The 25,615-nt window shown below is 42.7% G+C and overlaps 1 protein-coding gene across 1 annotated transcript in view; it reads right to left on the bottom strand.

Moving 5' to 3' along the window:
* The window catches only part of LOC311143738 (TBC1 domain family member 4-like), a 144,724-nt gene that overhangs the window by 38,793 nt on the left and 80,316 nt on the right, over positions 1–25,615 (bottom strand). Inside the window, exons 13-17 of the mRNA XM_084179613.1 lie at positions 16,197–16,345; positions 10,787–10,999; positions 6,882–7,043; positions 6,430–6,588; positions 5,832–6,076 (exon numbers count right to left, since the gene is read on the bottom strand). Coding sequence (XP_084035739.1) covers positions 5,832–6,076; positions 6,430–6,588; positions 6,882–7,043; positions 10,787–10,999; positions 16,197–16,345 — 928 coding nt within the window. The remainder of the gene's footprint in view (positions 1–5,831; positions 6,077–6,429; positions 6,589–6,881; positions 7,044–10,786; positions 11,000–16,196; positions 16,346–25,615) is intronic.

Raw genomic sequence — 25,615 nt, 5'->3', positions numbered from 1 at the left:
GATATGCAAGATAATTGAATAGATATGTATTTTTAATAGCTATAGCTATACAGTGCCCTCCACTATTATTGGCACCCCTGTTTAAGATGTGGTCGAGGACTTCCAAAAATTCTCTTTTTTTTTTTTAAACAACATAGAACCCAAATGCAAAAAAATTGAAAAATCCAACCTTTTATTTAAGTACATTACTTTGGTGTAAAAAAAAAAAACCACAAATTTAGAAAAAAAAAAACTTGAAATCATGTGTCCCACAATTATTGGCACCCCTGATGTTAATACTTTGTACAACCCCCTTTTGCCAACAAGACAGCACTTAATCTCCTCCTATAACATTTCACAAGATTGGAGAACACAGAGAGAGGGATCTTTGACCATTCTTCTTTGCACAATCTTTCTAGATCATCCAGTGTCCTGGGTCCTCTCTTATGCACTCTCCTCTTTAGCTCGCCCCACAGGTTTTCGATTGGGTTGAGGTCTGGGGACTGAGATGGCCATGGGAGGACCTTGAGTTTGTGACTGCTGAACCATTTTTGTGTAGATTTTGCCACATGTTTTGGATCATTATCCTGCTGAAAGACCCAATGACGACCCATCTTCAGCTTTCTGGCAGAGGCCATCAGGTTTTCATTTAAAATGTCCTGGTAGTTCAAAGCGTTCATAATGCCATGCACCCTAACAAGGTTCCCAGGGCCTTTGGAAGAGAAACAGGCCCACAGCATCACAGATCCTCCACCATACTTCACGGTGGGCATGAGGTGCTTTTCGGCATACTCATCTTTTGTTTTACGCCAGACCCACTTAGAGTGTTTGTTGCCAAAAAGCTCAATCTTAGTCTCATCTGACCAAAGCACACGATCCCAGTTGAAGTCCCAGTGCCGCTTAGCAAACTCCAGACGTTTACGTTTGTGAGTGTTAGTGAGAAAAGGCTTTTTCCTTGCATGCCTCCCAAACAGCTTGTTGGCATGTAGAGAGCGTCTGATGGTTGTTTTGGAGACTTTGTGACCCCAAGATGCCACTCTTTGACGCAATTCTGTGACAGTGAGCTTAGGACTTTTTTTTACTTCTCTTACCATCCTCCTCACTGTGCGTTGTGGCAAGATAAACTTGGGACCTCTTACAGCCTTGTTTATCACTGTTCCAGTTGTTTTAAACTTCTTAATGATTCCTCTGACTGTAGATACGGGCAAGTTAAGGCGAGTGGCTATTTTCTTGTAGCCATTGCCTGACTTATGAAGGTCGACACAAATCTGCCTTACTTGAATGGTGTGTTCTCTTGTCTTTGCCATGTTGACAAATGGGTAAGAGAATTAGGCCTCTGTGTCACGTCATATTTATACCCCAGGGAAACAGGAAGTCATGAATTACTAATTAAAAGTTCCTAGATACCCTGACCAACTTTAGCAACTACAGAAAAATATGTTTAAAAAAAAATCAATTAAAATTTTCAGCGGAATTGTTAGGGGTGCCAATAATTGTGGGACACATGATATCAAGTTTTTTTTTTCTAAATGTGTGATTTTTTTTTTTACCACCAAAGTAATGTACTTAAATAAAAGGTTGGATTTTTCTCTTTTTTTGCATTTGGGTTCTATGTTGTTTAAAAAAAAAGGAGAATTTTTGGAAGTCCTCGACCACATCTTAAACAGGGGTGCCAATAATAGTGGAGGGCACTGTATATACAGTGGGGAGAACAAGTATTTGATACACTGCCGATTTTGCAGGTTTTCTTCTTACAAAGCATGTAGAGGTCTGTAATTTTTATCATAGGTACACTTCAACTGTGAGAGACGGAATCTAAAACAAAAATCCAGAAGATCACATTGTATGATTTTTAAGTAATTCATTTGCATTTTATTGCATGACATAAGTATTTGATACATCAGAAAAGCAGAACTTAATATTTGGTACAGAAACCTTTGTTTGCAATTACAGAGATCATACGTTTCCTGTAGGTCTTGACCAGATTTGCACACACTGCAGCAGGGATTTTGGCACACTCCTCCATACAGACCTTCTCCAGATCCTTCAGGTTTAGGGGCTGTCGCTGGGCAATACGGACTTTCAGCTCCCTCTATTGGGTTCAGGTCTGGAGACTGGCTAGGCCACTCCAGGACCTTGAGATGCTTACGGAGCCACTGCTTAGTTGCCCTGGCTGTGTGTTTCAGGTCGTTGTCATGCTGGAAGACCCAGCCACGACCCATCTTCAATGCTCTTACTGAGCGAAGGAGGTTGTTGGCCAAGATCTCGCGATACATGGCCCCATCCATCCTCCCCTCAATATGGTGCAGTCGTCCTGTCCCCTTTAAAGGTTTCCACCTCCATGCTTCACGGTTGGGATGGTGTTCTTGGGGTTGTACTCATCCTTCTTCTTCCTCCAAACATGGCGAGTGGAGTTTAGACCAAAAAGCTCAATTTTTGTCTCATCAGACCACATGACCTTCTCCAATTCCTCCTCTGGATATTCCAGATGGTCATTGGCAGACTTCAGACGGGCCAGGACATGAGCTGGCTTGAGCAGGGGGACCTTGCGTGCGCTGCAGGATTTTAATCCATGACGGCGTAGTGTGTTACTAATGGTTTTCACACACTGTTGCTGGTACTTTGGCCCATTCCTCCATGCATATCTCCTCTAGAGTGATGTTTTGGGGCGGTCGCTGGGCAACACAGACTTTCAACTCCCTCCGAAGATTTTCTATGGGGTTGAGATCTGGAGACTGGCTAGGCCACTCCAGGACCTTGAAATGCTTCTTACGAAGCCACTCCTTCGTTGCCCGGGCGGTGTGTTTGGGGTCATTGTCATGCTGAAAGACCCAGCCACGTTTCATCTTCAATGCCCTTGCTGATGGAAGGAGGTTTTCACTCAAAATCTCACGATACATGGCCCCATTCATTCTTTCCTTTACACGGATCAGTCGTCCTGGTCCCTTTGCAGAAAAACAGCCCCAAAGTATGATGATTCCACCCCCATGCTTCACAGTAGGTATGGTGTTCTTTGGATGCAACTCAGCATTCTTTGTCCTCCAAACACGACGAGTTGAGTTTCTACCAAAAAGTTCTATTTTGGTTTCATCTGACCATATGACATTCTCCCAATCCTCTTCTGGATCATCCAAATGCACTCTAGCAAACTTCAGACGGGCCTGGACATGTACTGGCTTAAGCAGGGGGACACGTCTGAGACTGCAGGATTTGAGTCCCTGGCGGCGTAGTGTGTTACTGATGGTAGGCTTTGTTACTTTGGTCCCAGCTCTCTGCAGGTCATTCACTAGGTCCCCCCGTGTGGTTCTGGGATTTTTGCTCACCGTTCTTGTGATCATTTTGACCCCACGGGGTGAGATCTTGCGTGGAGCCCCAGATCGAGGGAGATTATCAGTGGTCTTGTATGTCTTCCATTTCCTAATAATTGCTCCCACAGTTGATTTCTTCAAACCAAGCTGCTTACCTATTGCAGATTCAGTCTTCCCAGCCTGGTGCAGGTCTACCATTTTGTTTCTGGTGTCCTTTGACAGCTCTTTGGTCTTGGCCATAGTGGAGTTTGGAGTGTGACTGTTTGAGGTTGTGGACAGGTGTCTTTGATACTGATAACAAGTTCAAACAGGTGCCATTAATACAGGTAACGAGTGGAGGACAGAGGAGCCTTTTAAAGAAGAAGTTACAGGTCTGTGAGAGCCAGAAATCTTGCTTGTTTGTAGGTGATCAAATACTTATTTTCCACCATAATTTGCAAATAAATTCATAAAAAATCCTACAATGTGATTTTCTGGATTTTTTTTCTCAATTTGTCTGTCGTAGTTGACGTGTACCTATGATGAAAATTACAGGCCTCTCTCATCTTTTTAAGTGGGAGAACTTGCACAATTGGTGGCTGACTAAATACTTTTTTTCCCCACTGTACATATATATACACACACACACACACAGTGAGGGAAAAAAGTATTTGATCCCCTGCTGATTTTGTAAGTTTGCCCACTGACAGAGACATGATAAGTCTATAATTTTAATGGTAGGTTTATTTGAACAGTGAGAAACAGAATAACAACAAAAAAATCCAGAAAAACACATGTCAAAAATGTTATAAATGTATTTGTATTTTAATGAGGGAAATAAGTATTTGACCCCTCTGCAAAACATGACTTAGTACTTGGTGGCAAAACCCTTGTTGGCAATCACAGAGGTCAGACGTTTCTTGTAGTTGGCCACCAGGTTTGCACACATCTCAGGAGGGATTTTGTTCCACTCCTCTTTGCAGATCTTCTCCAAGTCATTGATGTTTAGAGGCTGACGTTTGGCAACTCGAACATTCAGCTCCCTCCACAGATTTTCTATGGGATTAAGGTCTGGAGACTGGCTAGGCCACTCCAGGACCTTAATGTGCTTCTTCTTGAGCCACTCCTTTGTTGCCTTGGCCGTGTGTTTTGGGTCATTGTTATGCTGGAATACCCATCAACGACCCATTTTCAATGCCCTGGCTGAGGGAAGGAGGTTCTCACCCAAGATTTGACGGTACATGGCCCCGTCCATCGTCCCTTTGATGCTGTGAAGTTGTCCTGTCCCCTTAGCAGAAAAACACCCCCAAAGCATAATGTTCCCACCTCCATGTTTGACAGTGGGGATGGTCTTCTTGGGGTCATCGGCAGCATTCCTTCTCCTCCAAACACGGCGAGTTGAGTTGATGCCAAAGAGCTCGATTTTGGTCTCATCTGACCACAACACTTTCACCCAGTTCTCGTCTGAATCATTCAGATGTTCATTGGCAAACTTCATGCGGGCCTGTATATGTGCTTTCTTGAGCAGGGGGACCTTGTGGGCGCTGCATGATTTCAGTCCTTCACGGCGTAGTGTGTTACCAATTGTTTTCTTGGTGACTATGGTCCCAGCTGCCTTTAGATCATTGACAAGATCCTCCCGTGTAGTTCTGTGCTGATTCCTCACCGTTCTCATGATCATTGCAACTCCACGAGGTGAGATCCTCGTGATCTTGCATGGAGCCCCAGGCCGAGGGAGATTGACAGTTATTTTGTGTTTCTTCCATTTAAGAATAATCGCACCAACTCTTGTCACCTTCTCACCAAGCTGCTTGGCGATGGTCTTGTAGCCCATTCCAGCCTTGTGTAGGTCTACAATCTTGTCCTTGACATCCTTGGAGAGCTCTTTGGTCTTGGCCATGGTGGAGAGTTTGGAATCTGATTGATTGCTTCTGTGGACAGGTGTCTTTTATACAGGTAACAAACTGAGATTAGGAGCACTCCCTTTAAGAGTGTGCTCCTAATCTCAGCTCGTTACCTGTATAAAAGACACCTGGGAGCCATAAATCTTTCTGATTGAGAGGGGGTCAAATACTTATTTCCTTCATTAAAATGCAAATCAATTTATAACATTTTTGACATGCGTTTTTCTGGATTATTGTTGTTGTTTTTCTGTCTCTCACTGTTCAAATAAACCTACTATTAACATTATAGACTGATAATTTCTTTTTCAGTGGGCAAACGTACAAAATCAACAGGGGATCAAATACTTTTCCCTCACTCTATATATATATATATATCATTTTTTTTGCGAGAAAAAAAAACATGGGTGATTGCAAGTAATGCAGACAATTACATTGATGGAAGTTACAATCTATCTGCAATATTAAAGCTGATCTACCCCCCCACCAAAACATTTATAATAAAAGCTTATCAGGCATTTATAAGTTATATTCTTAACTTTACTCGAGAATCAATGGATACATATAATTAATTTATAAGTCCAAAGATGGATATAGCAACTGCAGATTGCATTGCCCCTTTAATACCATGTAAACTTATTTATTTCTTTCCCCTCCCCCCTACCTGTAGAGAAGTCATGTCAGGGCTGTATTGTTTGCGGAAGCCCAGGTCATACATGAGGAACTTGAGCATGTCGAAGGCCTGGTCCTCACTCATGTGCAACAGCAGGATACCTGCCACAAAGCTGATGCCCTGGCAGTAGCCCACCTCCGTGTCCAGCAGAGAGTAGGCCTTGAGCAGGTTGTAGAGGGACAGCTGCCCTGCACCCAGCTGGGCTGCGAAGTACTGGTGGGTGGGGAACGTCCGACCTATCCAAATAATAAATAAATCAACCAATCAATTGGTGTGTGTATATGTGTTTGTTACTGCGCATGTATGTTTGTCTGTGTGTGTGTGTGTGTGTGTGTGTGTGTGTGTGTGTGTACATCACCAACTCGGTTCGAAACGTTGTCTTTATTGTGCGTCTGATTAAATCACCATGGGAGCATACCAGAGTTGGGGACATTCCTTTTTTCTTTCTTACATACCTAGTTCCACCAGGAGTGCTACTTCGCATTGAGCTGCTTCAGCAGGTCCTGGTGGAGTCTGCGTGTGCATGCATGCCATTGTGCAAGTGTGTGTGCGTCTTTGTGTGTGTGTGCATACATGCACGTGCACATACCCAGGTCAACCAGTATGGAGTGCTGCTGGGCGGTGAGCTGCATCAGCAGGTCTTGGTAGGGGGTGTCTGGGGCGTGGCGGCTGGGGGGCTGACGGTATTTCAGACGGTGCTGGTGGGAGAAGAGGAGCCACACTTCCCCACGCCTGCCCTTAGGGACACCTGGAGACAGTGAGGAAGTGTTGGAGTACAGAGTGCTGGATGTGTCGGAGTATGGAGACAGTGTAGGATGTGGTATGAAGATACTGTATACACATTACATCACACATGCAATGCATGGATAAGTCGAGACAGGCAACCATACAAATACAGGCATACAACACACATGCACACAAACACACTAGTACAGACAACAGACGTCTGCTTTTGGGGGCAGCTGCAGAAAGAGGGGGGATTTCAGGGCACGCACACACACACAGTTTCACTCATATTTCTCTCTTTTCTTTCTCCCTCACCCTGAGAGACTGCATTGTGGACCTCCTCTTTGTCCAGCGGGACCTTGGCTCTGACCGGAACGCTCAACTTCCTGTCCCAGAAGGCCTGCACGTCTTTAGTGCACGTCCCCACTTCCTGGTAGTCCAGCTTCATCTTGCGGATGTGCAGCTCGTCTCGACTCCCTAGCGGAAAGAGGTCACACAGAAAGGTCAAGAGGTCAGGGAGAGGTCTAGGTGCATTGGTGTGCCTGTGCTTCTACATTACTGTCTCAGTGAATTTTTTTTATACACACTTAAGAGGTGTACCAGAGTGTAGCAGGGGCACCCCTCTCTGGTGGGGAATACATTTTCCCTTCAGGTGGCAAAACATGGGTCTCACTTTTGTATTAGCTGCTGCCAGCAACATTAAGGCGGTTATATACAATTTAAAATACTACATGACATTACATTTCATAACACTTTTCAAAACACATTAAGTGTGTGCCCTCAGGCCACCACTCTACTACCACATACAGTCTTCGGAAAGTATTCAGACCCCTTGACTTCTTCCACATTTTTTTACGTTACAGCCTTATTCTAAAATGGATTAAATTGTTTTTTTCCCCTCAATCTACAGACAATACCCAATAATGACAAAGTAAAAACAATGTTTAATTTTTTTGCCAAAAAATACATAAAAAAAAATTGAAATAATACATTTACATAAGTATTCAGACCCTTTACTCTGTACTTTGATGAAGCACCGTTGGCAGCAATTACAGCCTTCAGTCTTCTTGGGTATGACGCTTCAAGCTTGGCACACCTGTATTTTCTCCCATCCCAATGACGAAGTGAAAACAGGTTTTAGACATTTTTGCAAATGTATTAAAAATAAAAAACAGAAATACCTTATTTACATAAGTATTCGGATCCTTTGCTATGAGACTCAGGTGCATCCTGTTTCCATTGATCATCCTTGAGATGTTAATACAACTTGATTGGAGTCGACAAGTAGTAAATTAAGTTGGTTGGACATGATTTGGAAAGGCACACACAAGTCTATATTAGGCCCCACAGTTCACAGTGCATGTCAGAGCAAAAACCAAGCCTCGAGGTCGAAGGACCTGTCCGTAGAGCTCTAAGACAGGATTGTGTCGAGGCACAGATCGAATTGAAGGTCCCCAAAAACACAGTGGCCTCCATCATTCTTAAATGGAAGAAATTTGGAACCACCAAGACTCTCCCTAGAGCTGGCCGCCCGGCCAAACTGAGAAATCGGGGGAGAAGGGCATTGGTCAGGGAGGTGACCAAGAACCCGATGGTCACTCTGACAGAGCTCCAGAGTTCCTCTGTGGAGATGGGAGAACCTTCCAGAAGGACAACCATCTCTGCAGCACTCCACCAATCAGGCTTTTAATGGTAGAGCGGCCAGACGGAAGCCACTTCTCAGTAAAAAGGCACATGACCACCCCCTTGGAGTTTGCCAAAAGGTCTCTGACCTCCTCCCTATAGGCTATCTCATCGTTGTCGGTGAACAGGCCTAACACCGTTGTGTCATCAGCAAACTTGATGGTGTTGGAGTCGTGCTTGACCACACAATCGTGGGTGAACAGGGAGGTCAGGAGGGGACTAAGCAAGCACCCCTGAGGGGCCCCCGTGTTGAGGATTAGCGTGGCAGATGTGTTGTTGCTTATCCTTACCACCTGGGGCCCGGCCCGTCAGGAAGTCCAGGATCCAATATCAGAGGGAGGTGTTTAGTCCCATGGTCCTTAGCTTAGCGATTAGCTTTGTGGGCACTATGATGTTGAACGCTGAGCTGTAATCAATGAACAGCATTCTCACATAGGTGTTCCTTTTGTCCAGGTGGGAAAGGGCAATGTTGAGCGCAATTGAGATTGCATCATCTGTGGATCTGTTGGGGAGGTATGCAAATTGGAGTGGGTCTAGGGTTTCCGAGATAATTGTGTTGATGTGAGCCATGACCAGCCTTTCAAGGCACTTCATGGCTACCGACGTGAGTGCTACAGGGCGGTAGTAATTTAGGCAGGTTACCTTAGTGTTCTTCGGCACAGGGACTATGGTGATCTGCTTGAAACATGTATGTATTACAGACTCAGTCAGGGACAGGTTGAAAATGTCAGTGAATGCTCTGAGTACACGTCCTGGTAATCCGTCTGGCCCTGCGGCCTTGTGAATGTTGACCTGTTTAAAGGTCTTGCTCACATCGGCTAAAGAGAGTGTGATCACACAGTCGTCCGGAACAGCTGGTGCTCTCATGCATGCTTTAGTGTTGCTTGCCTCGAAGCAAGCATAAAAAAGGCATTTAGCCCATCTGGTAGGCTCGCGTTACTGGGCAGCTCGCGGCTGGGTTTCCCTTTGTAGTCCGTAATAGTTTGCAAGCCCTGCCACATCCGACGAGTCCTGTATTGTCCCATTGCCTGTTTGATGGTTCATCTGAGGGCATAGCGGGATTTCTTATAAGCGTTCGGATTACTGTCCCGCTGCTTGAAAGCGGCAACTCTAGCCTTTAGCTCGGTGCGGATGTTGCCTTCAATCCATGGCTTCTGGTTGGGATATGTACGTGCGGTCACTGTGGGGACGACGTTGTCGATGCACTTATTGATGAAGCTGGTGACTGAGGTGGTATACTCCTCAATACCAATAGATGAATCCCGGAACATATTCCAGTCTGTGCTAGCAAAACAGTCCAGTAGCGTAGCATCCACGTCATCTGATCACTTCTGTATTGAGCGAGTCACTGGTACTTCCTGCTTAAATTTGAGCTTGTAAGCAGGAATCAGGAGTATAGAATTATGGTCAGATTTGCCAAATAGAGGGCGAGGGAGAGCATTGTACTCATCTCTGTGTGTGGAGTAAAGGTGGCCACTAGGAGCGCCGCTTCTGAATAAGCATTTTCTTGTTTGCTTATGGTCTTATACAGCTCGTTGAGTGCGGTCATAGTGCCAGCATCGGTTTGTGGTGGTAAATAGACAGCTACGAAAAATATAGAAGAAAACTCGTTAGGTAGTGTGGTCTACAGCTTATCATGAGGTACTCTACCTCAGGCAAGCAATACCTCAAGACTTCCTCAATATTAGACATTGCGCACCAGCTGTTATTGACAAATAGACACACACCCCAACCCGTCGTCTTACCGGAGGTCGCTGTTCTGTCTTGCCGATGCACGGAAAACCAGCCAACTGTATATTATCTGTGTCGTCGTTCACTCACGACTCTGTGAAACAGAAGATATTACAGTTTTTTTATGTCCTGTTGTTAGGATAGTCTTGAATGGAGCTCAGCCAGTTTATTCTCCAGTGATTGCACGTTGGCCAATAGAACGGATGGTAGAGGCGGGTTACCCACTTGCCGATGAATTCTCACAAGGCACCCGTATCTGCGCCCCCTGTATCTCCGTCTTTTCTTCATGCGAATGACAGGGATTTGGGCCTGGTACGGGAGCAACAGTATATCCTTTGCGTCAGACTAATTGCAGAAAAAATCTTTGTGCAGTTCGAGGTGAGTAATCGCTGTTCTTTTCGGTCATAAGAGACAGTAGCAGAAACAATTGGTTAGGAGCACGTAAAATGGCAGCCATCCCCTTCGGCGCCATTCACAAGTAGGCTTGTGTTAGTAGGCTAGTGTTACATGTTCAAGATTTAAAGCAGGCCTAACTATTTAACCGACTCTGTAGAAGCTCTGTAGCTGTATCTATGGCTCTGGTGCCAACATTAAAACTAAATCTTTAGCTGTGCAGATTTCTAACCTGCTCGTGAGGCACTGCTCTGTGGATGATCCTATGCTGTGTGTGTGTGTGTGTGTGTCTGTTTGTTTGTGTGTGTGTGTGTCAGCGGGTTGGGTACATGTGTAAGCAAAGTTCCTTTTCTATTGTCTCTGCATAATTGATGAAATATGGATAAATAAACTTCCATTCAATTCTCACTCACCCTCCAGTCTCTGGTTCTCCTTCTCCATGCGCAGCAGCAGTATCTGCTGGTGGATCGCAGTCTTCCACAGGGCCCGGTAATGTGCCCTCGTCCTCTTGAGCCTCTCCCCAGTGAAGGGGTCTCGCAAAGCAGGCAGTTGGTTGGCCAGGGGGTCCAGACTTGGGTAGAAGGAGCGGGGGGAGAGGGGCAGCAGCTCCCGCACATCAAAGTGGTCTGAAACGCATCCAAATACCACAATTGAAACTGCTTTCATAGGTGAAATGTCTAGGTTGTAAGTGGATCTCTTGCAGGCATGGTGTTTTAGTGTGTGAGAGGACACAAGAGTCCAAGATATATATGTCAAAACGCCAGTCTCAACAGTGAAGTGGCGACTCCGGGATGCTGACCTTCAGAGTTGCAAAAAAGCCATATCTCAGACTGGCCAAAAAAAAGAAAAGATTAAGATGGGCAAAAGAACACAGACACTGGACTTTTTCTTTGCAACTCTGCCTAGAAGGTCAGCATCCCAGAGTCGCCTCTTCACTGTTGACGTTGAGACTGGTGTTTTGCGGGAACTATTTAATGAAGCTGCCAGTTGAGGACCTGTGAGATGTCTGTTTCTCAAACTAGACACTAATGTATTTGTCCTCTTGCTCAGTTGTGCATCGGGGCCTCCCACTCCTCTTTCTATTCTGGTTAGAGCCAGTTTGCGCTGTTCTGTGAATGGAGTAGTACATAGCGTTGTACAAGATCTTCAGTTTCTTGGCAATTTCTCGCATGGAATTGCCTTCATTTCTCAGAACAAAAATAGACTGAAGAGTTTCAGAAGAAAGTTATTTGTTTCTGGCCATTTTGAGCCTGTAATCGAACCCACAATTGCTGATGCTCCAGATACTCAACTAGTCTCAAGAAGGCCAGTTTTATTGCTTATTTAAAATCAGCACAACAGCTTTCAGCTGTGCTAACATAATTGCAAAAGGGTTTTCTAATGATCAATTAGCCTTTTAAAATGATACAACTTGGATTAGCAAACACAACATGCCATTGGAACACAGGACTGATGGTTGCTGATAAGGGGCCTTTGTACACCTATGTAGATATTCCATAAAGAAATCAGCCGTTTCCAGCTACAATGGCCATTTACAACATTAACAATGTCTATACTGTATTTCTGATCAATTTTATGTTATTTAAATGGACAAAAAAAATGTTTTTCTTTCGAAAATAAGGACATTTCTAAGTGACCCCAAACTTTTGAATGGTAGTGTACATAAGTTATTATCTCAACTGTATCAAAACGTTTTTTCAATTGCTAGCTATTGTTAGCTATATAGCTAGACAGTTGCATACAGGTACCGTTATATAGTTTGCTTCGTCCCGCAACAAGACATTGTTTACAGATGGCTCGTTGCGGGACAAAGCAACATTAAGCCAGCTGGCTGAGCTGGCCAGTTGCATTCTGCTGTTAATGTTGATTGCTGATATGCTAAGGCATGCTTGACATAATGATAATGTTTTTCATGTTTGCCAGTTTGTCATGTTTAACTACCTAGCTACCGAAATTAGCCACTGTGGTGCAAATGCTAATCAAACCCCATGTTATAGGAAGAAATGCATCAAACCCCATGTTACGTTATAGGGACAAATGTTAAGTTGGCTAGCAAGCTAGAAATGTCATATACATTTTAATGACCAAAAACGTGACATTTCTACCTTTAGATTTTGTGGCATAGAGAAAGTCAAGATATCAGACAGGGGAGGTGATATAAATAATACTCTGTTTTTGGATTTACACCCTCCAGACGTTATTCCCAAAAGGTCTTAATGATGAAATGCCGATGCATGTTATGTTGTTAATGTGAACATGAACTAATGCCACCACTTCAGCCTACTCTGACATTTTTTCTTGCACTGTACCCAACGATTTATGAAAACTTACTTAATAGGTCGATGTCCTCATTGTGGTTTTACAGACATGTTAAATATGTTTTATGTACACACTTTATTAGAATACTTATGTAATGCACATTGTTATATTTGGTAACATGTTTATTTTCCATCAACTCCAACCCCATTCGATACATTGAACGGATGTGGGTGGCTCAACGCCTACATAAGGGTGCAAATTAAAAACACTCACAAAAGCTCTGATGAAGACCTTGAGGCCGATACGTAAAGCTTAATAAAAAGCAGCGATGCTAGCAAGAGCAGTGTGCGGGTTTCTTCTTTTTTTCCCCCCGATGTTATTCAATTGTTACCATGCACCTGCAACAAAGATAGCTCAGATGTGGGAGTGCCTTTTGAATTCTAAATATATGTTTCCCAAGGATTAATGTAGAGCAAGTGTGAAAATCACAGCAAAATGTTTGAATGCCTTTTTCTCCTACATGGGATAATAAATGCATCAACTTTTAAAGCAGCATTACTTCCCCATGGTTCCTCCAACTACAGTGTATGATGTGCCATTGTGGAGCTCTGAGGCTGTACTTTTATCCAATGTACATAAAACAATTTCAAATGTTGGAACATAAGACTGAAAAGAGAGGGTGGGTCACATATTGCATGCGTATTGTAATTAGTAAGGCTTGTGAAGGAAGAGTCCCCACTTCAAATCTTCAACATATTTCTTATTAATGTGGTTTGAGAAAGCACCCACACAGAACCACACGGTGGGACCTAGTGAATGACCTGCAGAGAGCTGGGACCAAAGTAACAAAGCCTACCATCAGTAACACACTACGCCGCCAGGGACTCAAATCCTGCAGTGCCAGACGTGTCCCCCTGCTTAAGCCAGTACATGTCCAGGCCCATCTGAAGTTTGCTAGAGTGCATTTGGATGATCCAGAAGAGGATTGGGAGAATGTCATATGGTCAGATGAAACCAAAATATAACTTTTTGGTAAAAACTCAACTCGTCGTGTTTGGAGGACAAAGAATGCTGAGTTGCATCCAAAGAACACCATACCTACTGTGAAGCATGGGGGTGGAAACATCATGCTTTGGGGCTGTTTTTCTGCAAAGGGACCAGGACGACTGATCCGTGTAAAGGAAAGAATGAATGGGGCCATGTATCGTGAGATTTTGAGTGAAAACCTCCTTCCATCAGCAAGGGCATTGAAGATGAAACGTGGCTGGGTCTTTCAGCATGACAATGATCCCAAACACACCGCCCGGGCAACGAAGGAGTGGCTTCGTAAGAAGCATTTCAAGGTCCTGGAGTGGCCTAGCCGGTCTCCAGATCTCAACCCCATAGACAATCTTTGGAGGGAGTTGAAAGTCTGTGTTGCCCAGCGACAGCCCCAAAACATCACTGCTCTAGAGGAGATCTGCATGGAGGAATGGGCCAAAATACCAGCAACAGTGTGTGAAAACCTTGTGAAGACTTACAGAAAACGTTTGACCTGTGTCATTGCCAACAAAGGGTATATAACAAAGTATTGAGAAACTTTTGTTGTTGACCAAATACTTATTCTCCACCATAATTTGCAAATAAATTCATTAAAAATCCTACAATGTGATTTTCTGGATTATTTTTTCTCATTTTGTCTGTCATAGTTGACGTGTACCTATGATGAAAATTACAGGCCTCTCTCATCTTTTTAAGTGGGAGAACTTGCACAATTGGTGGCTGACTAAATACTTTTTCCCCCACTGTATATAATAATAAATAATAATAATATGCCATTTAGCAGACGCTTTTATCCAAAGCGACTTACAGTCATGCGTGCATACATTTTTGTGTATGGGTGGTCCCGGGGATCGAACCCACTACCTTGGCGTTACAAGCGCCGTGCTCTACCAGCTGAGCTACAGAGGTAAGATAGTCTAGCTAGCTACATTTCCAGATATTACACGTTTCTAATTTTGACAAAGTCATTTTCATTTCAAGTTAAAGTGTACTGTTAGCTAGCTAGCTAATGTTAGTTGGCTGGCTCGCTAGCTAACGTTACATGTATGATCTGTGTAGTAATATTATTCATATCTCAGTGTCATTTGCTTTGCTAGTTATAGCCTAATGTTAGCTAGCTAACATTGAACCTGGTTGGTTAGCTACCTGCATATTCATGCAGGTTAGTAACGTCATGAGTTGGGATTATGCTTAGTTGTTTAGCTAACTAGCTAGCTAATCCCAACTCTCAGGTCTTTTGTTAAGACGTCTTAACAAAAGACTCCACTATGCAGGTAACCATTTCAATAGAATGTTCATGATGTCAATGAGACAACTGTTGATAGACGTAGCTGGTAAATTTGCTCTGGCTATCTACTCCGATTTCAGAGCGCTCTCTGAGTGTGCCAGAACGCAGAATAACTGACACATTTACGAACACTCAACACCCGTTGAATATGGCCGGTGACAGTAAACGTTGGCAAAAAAGCATCATTCAATTGTTGCCAGCAGCACAGTTGCAGTCACCAACGCTCTGGATAACATAAAAACAGCCTAATCAGCTCTGCTAGGGCGAGTAAAATGGTCAGTGAGCTGTTCTTTTGTGTCTGGAAGTAGCTAGCAAGCTGGCCAACTTTACCCAGTTAGCTTGGGTGCTTGACTGCTACTGTTAGGACAGAACGCTTGGATCAACCCTACTCCTCGGCCAGAGCGTCCAGTGTGCTCTCTGAACACTCCGAGTGCGAAACGCTCTGAATTTACGAATGGACAACCAGACAACGCTCTGTTTACGGGCGGGGCTATAGTTTAAGAGGGTGTGAACGATGCTGAATGGGTGTAGACAAAGAAAATCTCTCCAGTGGGTGCACCAAAACATTCAAAGGCCATTTTCTCAAAAGTGAGGTTACAAGTTTATCAACTTTCAAAGCAGAATTACTTTCCCATTGTTCCTCAACTGTAGTGTTTGATATACCATTTTCTAGCTCTGAGTATCTACTTTTATCCAATGTAAAAAACATAATTTCAAATTTTGCTACATAAGACTGAATCGAGCTGGTTGGCCACATATGTGATCTAACTGCCCCACAGTCCAAAGTAATAAGGTTGATATAGTCTATTAAAGTAATCAGACCAGATATTTTAATATATTTAACTTCGACTATATTTAACCCATTCATTTAAGTAAAACGTTTTAAACTTCTTCCACAAAAATAATCTGATTATTCCATTCATAATTGCCCAAGGGGAGAAGTTGTACTGAATTGAGTTGAATTGTACAAGTGTCTCATAGATGGTTGGGAGTTACAGTATAATTGTGCTAGAGATGGTCTGTGTCAGGAAAACAGTAGGTTTTTAGCTGCTACACTGACGAGTGCATTTTTGCCAGGGTGAGCCACTTTATAAAATTCTTCCATTTTACACTGAGCAGCAAGAGCTTCTTGTGAAGCCGTGCTGCGTATGCATAGGTTTCATTGAAATAAATAGGAGCGTCTCACGCTATGCAAAAGTTACGTGTCGAGTGTAGCAGGCCAGTTAGACACACACCTGGGTCCTGCATGGACGTGGGCTTGTTCATGGGTGAGGCGACCCGCAGGTAGATCTTCTGTCTCCAGGACACTTTGCGGGGGGTGAGGGGTACACTCACACTGTCACTGCTGCATACAGACAGGGTCCTCTTCCTACCCTCCCAATTACTGATGGACAGAGGGGGAGGGATAGACAGGGAGAGAGGGGAGAAGTGTGAGAGTGGGCATAAATCACACACAGATGTACTGTCACAAATACACGCAGGCACACACAGATATGAGCATACACACTACACCGACAAACTAAAGGTCATACGCACGCATGTGCACACACAATCCTAATTTTCCCACTGTGACAGAGGAAACCTTATACAGACTGATAATCAACATAATCTCTCTGTCTGTACTGCAGAAGGGTTTGTGGTTACATAATCAAGACAAACCTAAAAGGAACATTTCTCACAACAGAAAACATTGACTGAAGACCGATTCACACAAATATTGATTAATAAAGAAGAAATTAGTACAGTAGGGCCATAATTACTACATAAAACAAGAGCAAACATCAAGACACAGAGGCAGCCATTGCTACATGGATATTTCAATCATTTCAAAGAAGAAGCAGTCTGATAGGAGAGAGGAGAATAGGGTTAGGAAGCTGATTGATATATTCCATTACTATGGCTCTGTCCAGAATGGCACCCTATTGTGAAAAAATGCATAGTGAATAGAGTGCCTTTCTCACATGTCACCTCACACATGTGATGTATCATACAGTGCCTTCAGAAAGTATTCATACCCCTAAACAATTTCCCCATTTTGTTGCGCTACACCCTGAATTTAAAATTGATTCAATTCAGATTTTTTGGGGTGCACTGGCTTACACACAATACCCCATAATGTCAAAGTGTAATTATGATTTTCGACATTTTTACAAACAAATTAAAAATGAAAAGCTGAAATGTCTTGAGTCAATAAGTATTCAAACCCTTTGTTATGGCAAAAAATGGGCTTAACAAGTCACATAATAAGTTGCATGGACTCACTGTTTGCAATAATGTTTAACATGATTTTTGAATGACTACCTCATCTCTGTACCCCACACACACAATTATCTGTATGGTCCTTCAGTCGAGCAGTGAATTTCAAACACAGATTCAACCACAAAGACCAGGGAGGTTTTCCAATACCTCACAAAGAAGGGCACCTATTGGTAGATGGGTAAACATTTTAAAAAAGCAGACATTTGGAATATCCCTTTGAGCATGGTGAAGTTATTAATTACACATTGGATGGTGTACCAATACACCCAGTCACTACAAAGCTACAGGTGTCCTTCCTAACTTTGTTTCCGGAGAGGAAGGAAACCGCTCAGGGATTTCACCATGAGGCCAGTGGTGACTTTAAAACAGTTACAGAGTTTAATGGCTGTGATAGGAGAAAACTGAGGATGGATCAACAACATTGTAGTTACTCCACAATACTAACCTATTGACAGAGTAAAATAAGGAAGCCTGTACAGAATACAAATATTACAAAACATGCATCCTGTTTGCAACGAAGCACTAAAGTAATAACACAACAAATGTTATATTTGGGGCAAATCCAATACAACACATTACTGAGTGCCACTCTCCATATTTTCAAGCATAGTGGTGACTGCATCATGTTATGGGTATGCTTGTAATCGTTAAGGCCTGGGGAGTTTTTCAGGAAAAATTTTAAATAAATGGAATGGAGCTAAACACAGGCAAAATCTGGTTCAGTCTGCTTTTCACCAGACACTGGGAGATAAATTCACCTTTCAGCAGGACAATAACTTAAAACACAAGGCCAAATATACACTGGAGTTGCTTACCAAAAAGACATTGAATGTTCCTAAGTGGCCAAGTTACAGTTTTTACTTAAATCTACTTGAAAATCTATGGCAAGACCTGAAAATGGTGGTCTAGCAATGAACAACAACCAATTTGACAGAGCTTGAAGAATTTTGAAAATAACAACGGGCAAATGTTGCACAATCCAGGTGTAGACCCCTGTAGCTCAGTTGGTGGAGCATGGTGCTTGCAACGCCAGGGTTGTGGGTTCGTTTCCCACGGGGGGCCAGTATGAAAATGTATGCACTCACTAACTGTAAGTCCCTCTGGATAAGAGCATCTGCTAAATGACTAAAATGAAATGAAAAATAGACAGCTCTTAGAGACTTACCCAGAAAGACTCACAGCTGTAATCGCTGCCAAAGGTGCTTCTACAAAGTATTTACACAGGTGTGTGAATACTTATGTAAATTAGATATTTCAGTATTTCATTTTCAATACATTTGCTAACATTTCTAAAAACACGTTTTCACTGTCATTATGGGGTATTGTGTGTAGATGGGTGAGAAACATCTATTTAATCAAATTTTAATTCAGGCTGTAATACAACAAAATGGTATGCAAGCTTTTTGAAGGCACAACACGTAATACACCCATTTACGTGAAACTTGAGATAAGATGTGCATACCATAGAAGAGTGGGCCACCAACAAGGACTGTGGCTTTAAATGTCAAAGAAATGTAGACATGACTTGAAAATGTCCTTGTACTGCAGTTAACACTAGATAATACATTTCAAAACATGTATCCCCTAGAGAGAGGTCACGGCTACAGGGACACTGTTGCTGAGACGGTGGCGGTGCCACCACATCCTATAATGGAGTTGTGTCATTTTAGGAGAAAGTTCAATTTGAGATTGGATTGCATCTCCATGTGGTCAGGAAGTGGAAAACTGACCGGCAATCCAATTGAACCTGCACCCAAACTGACACACCACATTTTCCTCTGCATCTCTCTCTCAGACACTGGCACCTAGCTTCTAGAATGTCAATGGGTTCCTCACCTCAACTCCTTTCCTTCATCTGCACAAGTCAGAGTGATAAAGATCAAGGAGCGAGGACACAAGGGAAGGACGTCACTTTACACTATTGAGACACAGTCCATGTAGATCACTCCTCAGCTCTTCCAGCCAGTGCAGATTAAGGAGAGGGTGCAAGGGAAGGATGTCAATTAACAGTATTGAGACTAGGGTTTAATAGCGGGAACCGGGTTAATGAGATTTACTGAGATTTCCAGCCCAAACCCACTCCCGTTTTCCGGGATAAATAACTGCGAGAAACTGGTAAATTATAACAAATTATTTATATGAACAGCATGAAGTGAAATTGAACTGTTAAATTATATGCAATGTCTAAATCTGGCTTCTCTGCGACCTTCTCTGCGACCTTCTCTGCTCTGTATGATCAATCATCAATGCGCAGGGTGGGGAAAGACAGCGCATATCAGTATGGAGCACAGTTCACAATGCATGCATGCATCATCTCATCAGCTGGTAACTTTTTTCTTGTGACAGGTAGCCTACATTTGCTACAAGTAATATTATGACTGAATGTGAGTCCAATTTACACATCTCCATCTGACTTTTGGGGGTCATCTTAAAAAAAAGAAATAACAATGGATTTTTATTTTTTTAGCTGCAGTGTTTTCAAACAGCCTATCACTCAATAACGTTGCTTTAACACAAGGAGAGCCAAGAGCGGCATAATGACGCAAAACTAATTTACTTTTTTAAATACTAAACACAAGTACAATATTCATCCTGCCAAAATACCTCCTGGGTCTGTTCTTGCTGCAATGGAAAAATCCTCGGGAAAGGTGACTGTGTCTTGCCGTTCAACTGTCCATTGATGAGTGAATTGATCATATAACTTAGCTTTGTGTTCATAGTATGTTGTCTTTCCCAAAGGTCTACGACAGTGGCCACACTTTCATGGGCCAAGTCCTGGTTTTGAGATCATCTGCCTTGCACTTTGACATGATAGCGACACAAAATCTATTCTTACAGCCAATAGTCAATACATAATACAGTTGAAGTCGGAAGTTTACATAAACCTTAGCCAAATACATTTAAACTCTGTTTTTCACAATTCCTGACATTTAATCCCAGTAAAAATTCCCTGTTTTAGGTCAGTTAGGATCACCACTTTATTTTAAGTATGTGAAATGTCAGAATAATAGTAGAGAGAATGATTTATTTAAGCTTTTCTTTCTTTCATCACATTCCCAGTGGGTCAGAAGATTACATACACTCAATTAGTATTTGGTAGCATTGCCTTTAAATTGTTTAACTTGGGTCAAACGTTTTGGGTAGACTTCCACAAGCTTCCACAATAAGCTGGGTGAATTTTGGCCCATTCCTCCTGACAGAGCTGGTGTAACTGAGTCAGGATTGTAGGCCTCCTTGCTCGCACACGCTTTTTCAGTTCTGCCCACAAATTTTCTATAGGATTGAGGTCAGGGCTTTGTGAAGCCCACTCCAATACCTTGACTTTGTTGTCCTTAAGCCATTTTGCCACAATTTTGGAAGTATGCTTGGGATCATTGTCCATTTGGAAGACCCATTTGCGACCAAGCTTTAACTTCCTGACTGATGTCTTGACAAGGTGCTTCAATAAATCTAGATAATTTTCCTTCCTCATGATGCCATCTATTTTGTGAAGTGCACCAGTCCCTCCTGCAGCAAAGCACCCCCACAGCATGATACTGCCACCCCCGTGCTTCACGGTTGGGATGGTATTCTTCGGCTTGCAAGCAAACCCCTTTTACCTCCAAACATAACGATGGTCATTATGGCCAAACAGTTATAGTTTTGTTTCATCAGACAGACCAGAGGACATTTCTCCAAAAAGTATGATCTTTGTCCCCATGTGCAGTTGCAAACCGTAGCCTGGCTTTTTTATGGCAGTTTTGGAGCAGTGGCTTCTTCCTTGCTGAGCAGCCTTTCAGGTTATGTCGATATAGGACTTGTTTTACTGTGGATATAGATACTTTTGTACCTGTTTCCTCCAGCATCTTCACAAGGTCCTTTGCTGTTGTTCTGGGATTGATTTGCACTTTTCACACCAAAGTACGTTCATCTCCAGGAGACAAAACGCGTCTCCTTCCGGAGTGGTATGACGACTGCGTGGTCCCATGGTGTTTATACTTGCATACTATTGTTTGTACAGATGAACGTGGTACCTTCAGGCGTTTGGAAATTGCTCCCAAGGATGAACCAGACTTGTGGAGGTCTACCCTCTTCTTTCTGAGGCACTGCGTTTGAAGGTAGGCCTTTAAATACATCCACAGGTACACCTCCAATTGACAAAAATGATGTCAATTAGCCTATCAGAAGCTTCTAAAGCCATGACATCATTTTCTGGAATTTTCCAAGCTGTTTAAAGGCACAGTTAACTTAGTGTATGTAAACTTCTGACCCACTCGAATTGTGATACAGTGATTATAAGTGAAATAATCTGTCTGTAAACAATTGTTGGAAAAAGTACTCGTGTCATGCACAAAGTAGCTGTCCTAACTGACTTGCCAAAACTATAGTTTGTTAACAAGAAATTTGTGGAGTGGTTGAAAAACGAGTTTTAATGACTCCAACCTAAGTGTATGTAAACTTCCGACTTCAACTGTATGTGAGGCAGAGATATTCTATAGAATTATCGATACATGCTTTGAGAAAAGTCTTAGGGATCTGTGAACGTAGAGCCAAAGATGGTGGATAAATGAAGATGTCTTACTCAGGCAGTTTACCATTGAAAAATTGGACACAGTTCTGGTCTACTTAAGGGCTGGCTCTCCCATAGACACCAATGCGATAGCAGCTGTGTCTTGTCTACTTGTACAGTGGGGGAAAAAAAGTATTTAGTCAGCCACCAATTGTGCAAGTTCTCCCACTTAAAAAGATGAGAGAGGCCTGTAATTTTCATCATAGGTACACGTCAACTATGACAGACAAAATGAGAAGAAAAACAATCCAGAAAATCACATTGTAGGATTTCTAATGAATTTATTTGCAAATTATGGTGGAAAATAAGTATTTGGTCACCTACAAACAAGCATTATATACCCTTTGTTGGCAATGACACAGGTCAAACGTTTTCTGTAAGTCTTCACAAGGTTTTCACACACTGTGGCTGGTATTTTGGCCCATTCCTCCATGCAGATCTCCTCTAGAGCAGTGATGTTTTGGGGCTGTCGCTGGGCAACACAGACTTTCAACTCCCTCCAAAGATTTTCTATGGGGTTGAGATCTGGAGACTGGCTAGGCCACTCCAGGACCTTGAAATGCTTCTTACGAAGCCACTCCTTCGTTGCCCGGGCGGTGTGTTTGGGGTCATTGTCATACTGAAAGACCCAGCCACGTTTCATCTTCAATGCCCTTGCTGATGGAAGGAGGTTTTCACTCAAAATCTCACGATACATGGCCCCATTCATTCTTTCCTTTACACGGATCAGTCGTCCTGGTCCCTTTGCAGAAAAACAGCCCCAAAGCATGATGTTTCCACCCCCATGCTTCACAGTAGGTATGGTGTTCTTTGGATGCAACTCAGCATTCTTTGTCCTCCAAACACGACGAGTTGAGTTTTTACCAAAAAGTTATATTTTGGTTTCATCTGACCATATGACATTCTCCCAATCCTCTTCTGGATCATCCAAATGCACTCTAGCAAACTTCAGACGGGCCTGGACATGTACTGGCTTAAGCAGGGGGACACGTCTGGCACTGCAGGATTTGAGTCCCTGGCGGCGTAGTGTGTTACTGATGGTAGGCTTTGTTACTTTGGTCCCAGCTCTCTGCAGGTCATTCACTAGGTCCCCCCGTGTGGTTCTGGGATTTTTGCTCACCGTTCTTGTGATCATTTTGACCCCACGGGGTGAGATCTTGCGTGGAGCCCCAGATCGAGGGAGATTATCAGTGGTCTTGTATATCTTCCATTTCCTTATAATTGCTCCCACAGTTGATTTCTTCAAACCAAGCTGCTTACCTATTGCAGATTCAGTCTTCCCAGCCTGGTGCAGGTCTACAATTTTGTTTCTGGTGTCCTTTGACAGCTCTTTGGTCTTGGCCATAGTGGAGTTTGGAGTGTGACTGTTTGAGGTTGTGGACAGGTGTCTTTTATACTGATAACAAGTTCAAACAGGTCCCATTAATACAGGTAACGAGTGGAGGACAGAGGAGCCTCTTAAAGAAGAAGTTACAGGTCTGTGAGAGCCAGAAATCTTGCTTGTTTGTAGGTGACCAAATACTTATTTTCCACCATAATTTGCAAATAAATTCATTAAAAATCCTACAATGTGATTTTCTGGATTTTTTTTCTCAATTTGTCTGTCATAGTTGACGTGTACCTATGATGAAAATTACAGGCCTCTCTCATCTTTTTAAGTGGGAGAACTTGCACAATTGGTGGCTGACTAAATACTTTTTTCCCCCACCAGAAAAATGTTTGCCAGTGAGATGTCTAGCCTCCTCTTCCATCTCTGTTGGAGCAACCATATACAGTCATTTGGAGCGACGCACTTGTAGTGAGTTTGTTTTGATTGGACAGAAAGTGTAGTTTCATGAAACACCGGCACAAACTCATCAGCCAATCAAATGCATGGGAATAGAAGGGAGGGCGTAGTGATTGAAAGGTAAATAACCCAATCAAATTACCAAAACCAGAAGTGAGGGTGTGACGGTTGAAAATTAACGGTAGGTAACGTACTTTTGTACATTGCACTGTTCCGTACATTTTACCTTATTTTAGCGCACCAAAAACGTAATACTTCCAGGTCAACTGTAATATAAATACCATTGTAAAGCACAATTTCTCCCCTTTCCAGCAAAGTCAATGACGAGACCTTCATGCTGCCCCTCTCTGCATGATCGAAGAAAGTAATGGAGCTCCGCCGGGTCTTTTTAAAAATGGCGGGTGGGGAAGCGAAAGCTACTACGTCATAATGAAAAGGGGAGATATGTCGTGTAGGGAACCGGCTTTTTTCACCTGATTTGTCCAACTTATCACCTCTAAAATGTAAATAAAACACTATAAAGAGTTTATATAATGTCTCATTACATACCTATTTGAAGGTTTGTGTCGAATTTGAATAGGATTTTTAGGGCGGCGCTAAATTTATCTTCACAATTAAACTGTGGGTGTCACGGTTTTTGAGAGTCATGATGGCTCGCAGTGATTACGCGAAAATTAACAATTGATTGAATTAACTATTGATGAACTCACAAGTAATTAACTTTACACTCACCATTGATCATTTCTTGTTTTTAATCTGCGAGAGAAGTGCTACACCTGGTGGAAAGAGGATGTACGGCACAGAATGAGTTGAATAATGTGTGCCGTACGTCACGTCGTGACATGTCACACTTTAACATACAACGTCAGCGGGGTCAGTTTTTTCAACTTTTCTCCAATACTATTGGTCCATTACCATGTCAATCAACGCTGAATCAAAACTTAGTTGACACCCCGGATTTTGATGCCAACACAGTCGCTACAGTCCGATTAGCTTTCATTGCAACCTTGTTTGAATGCCACGGTTGGCCACATACACTACCGGTCAAAAGTTTTATAACACCTACTCATTCAAGGGTTTTTCTTTATTTTTTACTATTTTCTACATTGTAGAATAATAGGGAAGACATCAAAACGATGAAATAACACATATGGAATCATGAAGTAACCATAAAAGTGTTAAACAATTCAAAATATATTTTATATTTGAGATTCTTCAAATAGCCACCCTTTGCCTTGATGACAGCTTTGCACACTCTTGGCATTCTCTCAACCAGCTTCATGCAGTAGTCACCTGGAATGCATTTCAATTAACAGGTGTGCCTACATAAGTTAATTTGTGGAATTTATTTCCTTCTTAATGCGTTTGAGCCAATCAGTTGTGTTGTGACAATGTAGGGGTGGTATTCAGAAGATAGCCCTATTTGGTAAAATACCAAGTCCATATTAATGCAAGAACAGCTCAAATAAGCAAAGAGAAACGACAGTCCATCATTACTTTAAAACATGAGTCAGTCAATACGGAACATTTCAAGAACTTTGAAAGTTTCTTCAAGTGCAGTCGCAAAAACCATCAGGCGATATGATGAAACTGGCTCTCATGAGGACCGCCACAGGAATGGAAGACCCAGAGTTAACTCTGCTGCAGAGGATAAGTTCATTAGAGTTATCAGCCTCAGAAATTGCAGCTCAAGTAAATGCTACACAGAGTTCAAGTAACAAACACATCTCAACATCAACTGTTCAGGGGAGACTGTGTGAATCAGGCCTTCATGGTCGAATTGCTGCAAAGAAATCACTACTAAATGACACCAATAAGAAGAAGAGATTTGCTTGGGCCAAGAAACACGAGCAATGGACATTAGGCCGGTGGAAATTTGTCCTTTGGTCTGGAGTCGAAATTTGAGATTTTTGGTTCCAGCTGTGTCTTTGTGAGATGCAGTGTAGGTGAACGGATGATCTTCACATGTGTGGTTCCGTGAAGCATGGAGGAGGAGGTGTGATGCTGTGGGGGTGTTTTGCTGGTGACACTGTCAGTAATTTATTTAGAATTCAAGGCAC

Source organism: Coregonus lavaretus, assembly GCF_964263955.1.
Source record: "Coregonus lavaretus genome assembly, chromosome: 16".
NCBI classification, from domain to species: domain Eukaryota; kingdom Metazoa; phylum Chordata; class Actinopteri; order Salmoniformes; family Salmonidae; genus Coregonus; species Coregonus lavaretus.
This window is presented reverse-complemented; position numbering and strand designations above follow the sequence as displayed.